The sequence below is a fragment of the Triticum aestivum genome, chromosome 5D (assembly GCF_018294505.1).
Source record: "Triticum aestivum cultivar Chinese Spring chromosome 5D, IWGSC CS RefSeq v2.1, whole genome shotgun sequence".
NCBI lineage: Eukaryota > Viridiplantae > Streptophyta > Magnoliopsida > Poales > Poaceae > Triticum > Triticum aestivum.
The window spans coordinates 545,393,232-545,404,138 of NC_057808.1; the positions used below are offsets into that span (position 1 = coordinate 545,393,232).

The 10,907-nt window shown below is 50.4% G+C and overlaps 1 protein-coding gene across 1 annotated transcript; it reads left to right on the forward strand.

Annotated features, from left to right (window-relative positions):
• The first annotated feature begins 1,816 nt into the window (after window positions 1–1,816).
• LOC123126116 (uncharacterized) lies at window positions 1,817–2,593 on the forward strand. Its single transcript, XM_044546511.1, has one exon. It carries the CDS (start codon window positions 1,876–1,878, stop codon window positions 2,323–2,325), a length of 450 nt encoding a protein of 149 aa, XP_044402446.1. The 5' UTR covers window positions 1,817–1,875; the 3' UTR covers window positions 2,326–2,593.
• The last annotated feature ends 8,314 nt before the right edge of the window (window positions 2,594–10,907 follow it).

Sequence of the window (10,907 nt, forward strand, 5' to 3'; positions counted from 1 at the left end):
ATTCATTAGTTGATCTCAAAAATACATCCAGACGCTGATTTGTTCTACTATTTGCGAAATGCATTCAGGTGTTGATGATCTTCTAGCTGGATTGGCCGAGAGGTCCAGTTGGGCCCATTTTTCACCGAACCTGACAAACTATTCAGCCCGACCCGGCTCGAAATTTTGGTCTCAGATCAGAGAAAGAAAATACAGTGTTGCAGAAACAAAAGGGTATGGAATCAGTTGGGTAGTGAAAGAGAGCTTTTATTTTCCTGTCTAACAAAAGGATCATCATCAGAACAGAAAAAATGCATATGAGCTTCTAGATGGGTGGGCCGAGATGTCCAGTCGGGCCTATCTATCGCTGGCCCCGATGAGCCATCCGGCCCGTCCTAGCCCAACTTCGCATGGGCCTCATAATTTCTGTCTCATTCAGAGAAAAAAAAACACTGATGTCTTCTGAAAAACAAAAACAAAAACAATCACTGATGCTTCTCTAAAAAAATCATTGGTGCCATGTTGGTGTGGAAACAGTGTTGCCAAAACAAAAGGGTATGGAATCAGTTGGCTAGCTAAGAGAGCTTGGATTTTTCCCTCTAAAATAATACTAATATGAAGTCCGGCCGGCGATGCCAGTGGAACTTAGCTTGAGTGATCAGCAAGACGACACTTGGAGCAAAACAACAACAGTCATTAGCAGTCTGTGTCTCTCTCTTAATTTGGCCATACACATCAAGCACAGCTCGTTCCTCGCTGTATTCCTATGCTAAATAATCAATTCAATACAGTTTTGGACTTGTCTCCTCTGCTTAATCAGCAGCGTCGTCTTTGCACTCCAGTCCTTGCACTTGTCTCCGCTTCATCGCAGGCTCCTCGCGTCTGGTCAATGCTACCGCTCCCATCATTTGGCCATCATCAAGGGTCCAAGCTTGGTCTACAACTGTTTCAATACCTTGGCCCTGGTGCTTAATTCCGACGTCGACACAATGTCGACTAGCTAGCTGCGTGTGCAATTGGCAACGATATACGTACGTACGTGTGACATGTCCTGGCCCCAGTTACTACTAACTTGTGCTGTAAAAATTGACGGAGTATCCGTATCGTGTTGAGCATTTATGTATCACTGTCGTCGACGGTACATGTCGGCTCCATACTGTAGCAATAATAAGAGTTAATTCTGATTTGTACTACCTCCAAGTGACACTTTGCACCATATTTTGGATATATGCATGTAATACTGATTTGCACTGCATTTTTTTTTGAAGGGGCACTGCATTTTATTTTTCATGACAGGGAGGACGTACTACCCTTTTGTTTCCCCGGCCCAACTCGGCGGTGCATTTTCACTTGCCATTTTACGGTCTGATAGACAGCGGCAGAAGAGGACGAGACGGCGCTGGCCGGACTGTTTTGTTGCTTCTATAGCTCCCTTTGGATCGGGTTGATCGCACAAAGGAGCGTGCCGTGATGTAAGGCCAAATCCCCAAAACAAAATATGTTGCAAATTGGAATATATTGTAGAATCCAAAATGTAGTGCGAACCTGACAAAACTATAAAAATATGGTGACGTTGTGAGTTGGAATACATAATAGAATCCAAAATATGGTGTGCAGCGAACACAATTATGAAATATGATGATGTTGGAATCCGAATATATTGTAAAATCCAAAATACAGTGACACAATTATCGAATCCTGACAAAGAGGTGGTCCAAATTGGAATCAACCCCAACAATAATAAAACCCCAAGGTTCAATCTGCAAAAGTGATCTTCTCTGACGATGGCGATATAAAACCACCGGGCATGGCACGGCACCGCACTCTGTCTGCATTATTGCGCTTTCCTTCAGTCGACCACACCTGAGAGCTCACACCGTCCGTAAGAGGCAACCAATGGCGTCCACGGAGGAGCTGCCGTCGTTCAGGACGCCGGGCACCGTGCCCTTCAAGTGGGAGCTCCAGCCGGGCATCCCGAAGCAGCCGGCATGCCACGCAGCCGCCGCTACAGCGCCACCGTCGTTGGCGCCGCTGCAGCTCCCTCCGAGGCTCGCGCTGCCCCCCGGCGCCGCCGCACGCGCTGCGTCCAGCGGCGGCGCGCGGTGGACCTGCCCCGCCTCGACGTCGGCGCGGTGGACCTTCACGGGCGTGTCGTCGGCAGCGCTGCTGTCGCCGCCGTCGACGGCGACTGCGACTGCGACGGCCCCACGGCACCGGCGGTCCATGTCCGCGCGGTTCGCGACGTCGCTGACGCTGCCGTTCACGCGGCCGCGGCGGCGTGGCCGGTCCAGGGAGGACGCCGACGTCGCGTTCGCCGCCCTCTACGGCGACAGCATCGTGCAGTAGTAGATGCGTGCGTGTCGTGTCTCGCTCTCGCCAGATTGTGATTAGTCACACCTATATTATAGATTGCCTCTGTCATAATACTACCTCCATCCAGTCTCTGTAGATTGCCTCTTAGTTACCAGCTGCCAATCTGCAAAAGAACAGTAGTTTCGTGTCAAAGACAGACGTAACTGCTTATTATATATATGTCAGAATTTTGTTTCAGAGTTCTTGTTGGATAACTTCAGCGTTATTGTAACCTTGTCGAATAATCAATCAACGAGATTGCTAAGATTAATTCAAGTTTCAGCCGATGCTATATTCATGAGATCTCATGCGGATATCCGTGCAAAATTTTCTTTTAGACTTTTTTTGTCTTCCTTTTTACATGTTCTGTCGCTTGACTGAGACTTAGAATGAGATCTAGCCACACCCATCAATAAACCTATGTAGATTTTTTTTTAAAGATACGGTATAGATATCTGGCAAACATTTGCTGGGGGTGGGATGTCAGTGAACGCCCCCAAGCCATCTGATTTGATCTCACGGTGGCAATTTTTGCCAAAAACTCCCTGCAAATTAAACAAAATGCCATGACATTTCTGTAAAATACCACCCCCAGCCACACAAAATGCCATCTGAGGCGTTCACCCTGCCATCCCTCCTAGCAACCGTTCGCAAGGGATTGGCGTCCAAAAGGTATTATATCATCATTCATGTGCTTGCAAATATCGGGGAAAAATATTATTATTATTATTGTTGCCTATGTGAAGATAATTTTTTATCACTGAGTTTCTCTTTTTCTAAAATTGTTTAACACGTGAAGCCAAAATTTATATGAAAACATATAACTTGCACGTGTGGAACTTTACATATATTGTTGATGTTTTTAAATGTTTGATTTAAAAATTGCCGTTTATGCGGGAGCCATATCTGTACATTCACATTTAAATTACACATAATTACAAGTGAGGTGATTTGGAGCTCGGGTCTGAGCTTGAATTTTTTGAAGTACACATTATATGTAATTGTTCATTACAAATATATAAAAATGTATATAATCGATGAATTATACATGTATATAAATTTTTAGTACGAGATATTTAGAATGTGAGCTACTAAAAAAGGATAATTTTGTGGATTTGTAGTGAAAAATGGTTTAATCATATGTAAAAACATGTGTTGCATAAAAAAATTATATGTACATATATTACATCCATATGTACATATTATTTTCAGATTTTTTGGAACTTGAAAATTTTAATTTTGAAATTTCTAAAGTCCGGGCTCATTGGATCTAAAAGGCATTCCCTGTAACTATGTACTATTGTCAACTCAAAGTGGCTACATCACCGAAAATCCAAATCGGTGCCCAGGCTCATCTGCTCCCGGTCAGAAAAATAATTCAAAACAAATACTAGAAAAATTCAAAAAAATCCAAATTTTTTGTGTGGTAGATAATTTGATGCGTGAGGTCCGCTCCAAATTTCAACTCATTTGGATATCTGAGCAGCTCTCAGCAAAAAAGACAAATCGGGTCAAAACAGCGCATGAACAGTAAACTTTTTTACAGACCTTGATTTTGTCTTTTTTGCAGAGAGCTGCTCAAATGTCCAAATGAGTTGAAATTTGCAGCGAACCTCACACATCAAATTATCTACCACCCAATTTTTGTTGAAAGTTTTTGAATTTTTCTAGTATTTGTTTTGATTTTGTTCGTCAGCGCGGGTGCAGCTAAGCCCGGGAGCAGAAACGCCGCACTCCATCATCACTATGTATTCTGCATGTGCTCACTCTCAAAGCCTCGCCGTCTATAATTGTGTGAGGGCATGTAGCAGTGCGTTCTTGACTAGCATATCGGTAGGCAAAAGTCACCATAAAAACTGTAGAGAGCGCTATGCAAGACAAGAGCTTTTGCCCATCGTTCATGGCATGATGATTGTGAATTGTATCTTTGTAAGCCTAGCTCACTTGTTAGAACAGAGGTTGTGCAACAAAGATGAGAATTTAGGTTTTTATTATTAAATAAATAGGTGGACAGGTACCTCGCCGGGTGGCGTTCCTGCCTTCTCTTCCCCGGAGGGCGGTTGGTGTTGGTCGACGCCGTCCTCGATGCCATCCCGTCCTATGCCATGTCCGCCATGAGGCTGCCGCCGAAAGTGGTCGCCGCCCTTGATGCTCTTCGGCGTGCGTTTCTCTGGAATGTGGCCGACAGGGCCTCCGGGGCGCAGTGTCTCATCGCCTGGGATCGTGTCTGCTAGTCCAAGGCAGGGGCTAGGGGTGCGTGATCTGGCCACCCAGAACGACTGTCTCCTGTTCAAGATGCTCCACCGCCAGCATGCTACGACCCCCTCGAGGTGGGTCGGGTGGCTTTGGGACGATCTTGCTGGGCGGGGGCTGCAGGTGCTTCTTCCCGCCTACCGGGAGCTCACACGTGTGTTAGTCGGCTTCGGCACGAAAACCTTCTTTTGGCATGATTCCTGGCTACCCCCTGGCCCTTTGGTCTGCGCCTTTCCCTCCTTGTTCTCCCACACCACCTGCTCGAAGGCTATGGTGCTGCAGGTCCGGCGGGGTGGTCTGCTGGCGTTCGTTGTCCCCCACTTGACGCGAGTTGCCTCTCCTTTGGAGCTCCGTCGCCCCCTCTCGCGTGAAATTCTTCGTCTGGCTTCTGTCCATGGCGAGAGTACACACCCGGGACATCCTGCTATGCAAGCGGATCGTTGACGCCCCCGGGGCTGGCTGCTCGTGTTGTCCCATCGCACTTAAGACGGAAGACCACCTATTTTTGGCTGCGGGCTCGCCGTCCGCTTCTAGCGGTGCCTTGGCCTCTACTCGGGCTCCGGCAGCAAAGGTGCACGCCCTTCATCTGTTCGACGTTAGAGCATCTCCAGCCGCGTCCCCAACAGGCCCTTCCCACGCGTTTTTGCCGCGCTGGCGCCGAAAAAACGGCCCAGTCGCGCCCCCAGAAGCCCATTTTTCGCCGGCTCGGGCCGAAACTAGTGCCGGCGGACCCAGGCCGAACCCGGCGCCCTGGGGGGCGCCTGGGGCGCCGGCACAAGCGAAAAGGGCGCGTGGGTCCGCCCTGTCGGCGAGTCGAGCGCCTCTTCCCGCCGTTTCTTCTGGCTTTTCCCCCACTTCCCTCCCATTCTCTCCATTCCTTCCGCCAAGCTCCCCCCCGCTCGCCTCCCAGCCGCCCGCCATGCCATCGAAGAAGTACGTCGTCCCCCGCGCCGCGGCAACCGCGACCGCCTCCGTCGCCCAGCCGAAGCAGAGGAAGCCGAGGGCGCCGCCGTCCAAGCCACCGGGCATGACAAACGCCGAGTGGAGGGCGGAAGTTCAGCGACGGAAGGCTGTCACTGCTGACCGGCGGAACAGGGCAATCGCCAAGAAGGCCCGTGACAACGCGGCGCATGCGGCTGCGGCTTCGGCGGACCAAGCCGAGGCCGAGGCGACTCGCGCGGGGATGATGAATCCACCCGGCAGCCACGCCCAGTACGCGCCCTGGGGCCAGCAAGGTGTCGGCTCTCCGTCGCCTCAGCCATGGGGATGCACGCCCTCGCCGGGCTACGCCGACGGGGACACGCACGGTGGGTTCAACCCCAACGTCACCTTCCCCCATAGACACCCGGCCCAGCGCACGCCCTCGCCCTCCTTCGCCGGCGTGCAGTACCCTCCATACAACTACTCGTCGCCCGCCTACGCGTCCTCCCCGACGCCCCCTCTCCGCCGTGGCGTGCTGCCCTTCTCGCACCTCGGCGACACCGACGAGACCGAGGCCGACATGGACGACATCATCGCGACAGGCTCGACCGCCTCTCTTCGCCGTGTGCGCCCGCCAACTGTTTGTTCCTCCGCGTAGTTGCTGCGCATGTTCGCCTTGTATCGGTAATTCAAGTACCTCCACGTTTACAAGCGCATTGACATGTGCGAGAAGTGGGCGGAAGTCCGGCGCACCCTCGACAAGGCCAAGGAGACCTACAAGCCGGACGCGCCGACTCTGGGCGCGTCAGAAGGGCGGCCGGACGGCAACAAAGGTGCCAAGAAGGGGAAACACGCCGACGCGGCCACCACTCGAGTGCAGGAGTCCATCGAGCACTGCCTCGCCGATTCACAGGCCCGGGCCGTCCTTCGTGAAGAGAAGACCGAGGCGCGGTGGTCGGCGTCGATGTCGAGCAGCGCCGTCAAGCTCGACCTACTCTGGACCAACGTCGCCGCGAAGAAGAGAAACACCGACCTGGCTTTCCTGCTGGGCGGGGCGGACATGCTCTAGAGCAACGACGAGGCGGTCAAGGCGTGGTACGAGGTGGAGCGTGGCCTCATCCTGAACCAGCTTCCCTCAACGACGCCGCCCACGCCGACGCCCACGCCGCCGCCGCCGCCAAGCTCGAGCGATGATGCCGCCGAGACTCCCCGCAGCACAGAAGCTACGCCGACGCCGCCCAGCATGGAGACCCCGCCGAGCCCGCGCACACCGACTCCGCCGACGCCGGAGGCCGACCTCGCCGTCTTATGCGCATGCACGTCCTTTCTGCTTTTTGTACGCCGAACTTGTGGCCGCTTGATCGCCGGATTTGTGGCATCTATTTTGTGAGCGGGAATGACTTCGTTTGAATTTGCCGCGGCTGGGGGGCGGCGCCTGGGGGCGTGGCTGGGAGGTAGGTCGCCCCTAGGGGCCAATCTAGCGCCGGTTCGCCCCCAGGTCGCTCTTTTTTGGCGCCCTGGGGGGCTGAACGGCTGGAGATGCTCTTACACCCGTGGTTGGAGGTGCGTCCCCTCGCCGCCTTCCTCCCGCTTCGCCTTCGGCACCTTTGGAAGAGGCGGAATTGGGTGGTCTTCGAGATGCTCCCTCCTCGGAGGCCATGCCGAAGTGCTGCAGAGACGATGCTGCTCTCTAGCGCGGCAGGTTTAAGGATGAAAACAAGCCACACGTGGATGTTTGCCTCCGTAGACTTGTCGGCGGAAGCGTGTGATGTAGCTTGCTCCCCTCCTCCCGCCCCCCGTCGCTCTCTTCTTCCCCTCTTGTAATACTGCTCTCTCGAATATTCTTGGGCTATAAGACTACCCACAGTGAGAGTAACTTCAGCAGTAACATAAGGTCCAACTTAGCAAGTTTGCTTGTAGCCCTCAATTAAAAAAAGCAAGTTTGCTTGTGTGGCAATGATTTAATAAGGAGAGATGAATTGAGTAACATAGCTAATTACTCATACTATGAGTAACATCACATATACCAACATAAAATGAGTCTACAAGCTAATAAATAGTGTTGCATGACACCGCACATATGTTACTCCCCACTATGAAGGTAGTAATATAGACTAGTAACATATATGCATGTTACTAGTCGAAGTTACTCCCCACTGTGAGTAGTCTAAGCAATAAAAGATTCATGCGGGGGAGTTCTCTCCCCCACTTGAAAATTCAAAATTCTTTATTAAATAATAGTTTTTTGTGGGAGATTAAATAAATAGTTACGAAGACCCTCTCCGTGGCTTACTTCCGAAGAGAAAATATTGTAACCCAACATCGTTAAGCTAGTTGCAGAAGACGGACGCTAAAGTGGGTTCAAGAGAAGAGTGAAAAGAGAAGAAGCTCAACACAACATATGTTTCCTTTTTCGCATATATAATGGTTGGACATGCGAATATTCATTTCTGAGTCTAGACTCATCTGCATCTGGTTAAGAAAAAAATCGTAATTTTTCTTTAAAAATCTAAGTTTATTTCCATAGTAAATAATTTGATGCGTGAGGTGCGCTTCAAATTTTAGATCATTTAGACATATTAATAGCTCTCAGCAAAAAAAATTAAAAAAAATTAGGCCAGAGCCGTAAACTTTTTTACTTACCCTAAATTTGTCATTTTTGCTGAGAGCTACTCAAAATGTTCAAATAATCTGAAATTTGGAGCGGACCTCACGCACCAAATTATCTACCATGCAAAAAAAGATATTCTTGAATTTTTGTAGTTTTTTTTCTCCTTTTTCGGTGCAGGTGTAGATGAGTCTAGGCACCGAATTGCTGCTTCCTTGACCATGATCCTGATCCTATAGTGCCTATAGAAATATTGAGATTTATACAAAATTTATCTGGCGAATTTTGTTTTTTTAACAGAGTCACGTGCACTTCAGGGCGCTTCTCATGTGCGAACCAACCTGTGGTTGGATGGTTAGAGAGACAGTGGTATTCCCAGCCCACCAGAGTTCAAGTACTGGTGCTTGCATTGTTTTTGGATTTATTTCAGGATTTCTGGCGGTGCGCTTTCAGTGCGAGGTGACATTTCCGTCGACGACGAGGCACTTACGATGACTTCGTAAATCTCCAGATGATATGCCGGCTCAGGCTCAAATGCCCGGTATATGAAAAAAAGAATAATGGACCAGATCGCGGGCGGCCCTTGCAGCATCGATTCGCCTCCGCCTACGCTGCCGCTTCTCCCGGACGACCTTCTCTTGGAGATCTTCCTCCTCCTCCCGCCGGAGCCCATCTACCTCTTTCGCGCCTCCTCCGTCTCGGCTTCTTCACCAACCAGGGAGGCAACCCCTCCTTCGTCCCCACCTCCGGCGGCTGCGTGCTCTCCACCGCTGCTAATATGTCCCACGCCGACTGGTGGGCCTACGACTATCGCCACGATCGCGCCCTCCTCCACAGCCGCCGCACCTGGAAGCTGCTGGTCTGGGACCTCGTGACCGGCGAAGACCGCTGCGTGTCGTACCCGGAGCAGGCCCTTCGGGGGAGCTTGAAGTACAACGGCGCGGTCCTCTGCGCGTCTGGGCTTGCAGAGTGCCACTCGTGTCCCTTTCTCGTGGCACTCGTGTTCAGTAGCCAGGTTGATTTTATCACCCCGGCCTGCGTCTACTCGTCCGTGACCGGCGTCTGGGGTTGAGACCACTTTGATTCATGTACCAGATTCATTTGTCACGGAGAAGCCGACAGCTCTAGTGGGAAACTCACTCTACTCGCTGTTGGATACTTGGATAACGATAGCATCATTGAGTTTTTTTTTAAAGAAAAGGCTCGAGAAGGGCTTGGAACTAACCCGGCTTTGAATTAACAAATCCATCAACCGGCCAGAATACAACGAGCGGCAGCATACAAACATAACCGAAAAAAGAAGATAAGAAAATGGGGATGCAACCCCAGCCAATAGGTACAAGGTGAGGAAGCTAAGCAAATGAGAGGGATGCTCGAAACCGAAGCTTATCACACTCGATCATCACGTGGTGTCTCGGCACGACGAACTGTAGTGACGGTGCATACTCAGGAAGAACACTTATACCTTGAAATTTAGTGAGAGATCATCTTATAATGCTACCGTCGTACTAAGCAAAATAAGATGCATAAAGGATAAACATCACATGCAATCAAAATAAGTGATATGATATGGCCATCATCATCTTATGCTTTTGATCTCCATCTCCAAAGCACCGTCATGATCACCATCGTCACCGGCTTGACACCTTGATCTCCATCGTAGCATCGTTGTCGTCTCGCCAACTATTGCTTCTACGACTATCGCTACCGCTTAGTGATAAAGTAAAGCAATTACATGGCGATTGCATTTCATACAATAAAGCGACAACCATATGTCTCCTGCCAGTTGCTGATAACTGTTACAAAACATGATCATCTCATACAACAATTTATATCTCATCACGTCTTAACCATATCACATCACAACATGCCTTGCAAAAACAAGTTAGACGTCCTCTACTTTGTTGTTGCAAGTTTTACATGGCTGCTACGGGCTTCTAGCAAGAACCGTTCTTACCTACGCATCAAAACCACAACGATTTTTCGTCAAGTGTGTTGTTTTAACCTTCAACAAGGACCGGGCGTAGTCAAACTCGATTCAACTAAAGTTGGAGAAATAGGCACCCGCTAGCCACCTGTGTGCGAAGCACGTCGGTAGAACCAGTCTCATGAACGCGGTCATGTAATGTCGGTCCGGGCCGCTTCATCCAACAATACCGCCGAATCAAAGTAAGACGTTGCTGGTAAGAAGTATGACTATTATCGTCCACAACTCATTGTGTTCTACTCGTGCATATAACATCTACGTATAGACCTGACTCGGATGCCACTGTTGGGGAACGCAGTATTTCAAAATTTTTACCTACGATCATGCAAGATCTATCTAGGAGAAGCATATCAACGAGCGGGGAGAGTGTGTCCACGTACCCTCGTAGACCGAAAGCGGAAGCGTTTAGTAATGCGGTTGATGTAGTCAAATGTCTTCATGATCCAACCGATCCAAGCACCGAACGTACGACACCTTCGCGTTCAGCACACGTTCAGCTTGATGACGTCCCTCGATCTCTTGCTCCAGTTGAGGACGAGGGAGAGTCCTGTCAGCACGACGGTGTGGCGACGGTGATGATGAAGTAACCGGCGCAGGGCTTCGCCTAAGCACTACGACGATATGACCGAGGCGTGTAACTGTGGAGGGGGGCACCGCACACGGCTAAGAGAAGGCTTGGTGTGCCTTAGGGGTGCCCGCTCCCACGTATATAAAGGGGGGGAGGAGAGGTGGCCGGCCCAAGGGGCGGCGCACCATGGGGGGCAGTCCTACTTGGACTCCCGATCCAAGTAGAATTCGCCCCCCTTT

Excerpts from the sequence above, each read along its gene's own strand:
- LOC123126116 (XM_044546511.1), top strand. The coding sequence starts at position 1,876 with ATGGCGTCCACGGAGGAGCTGCCGTCGTTCAGGACGCCGGGCACCGTG.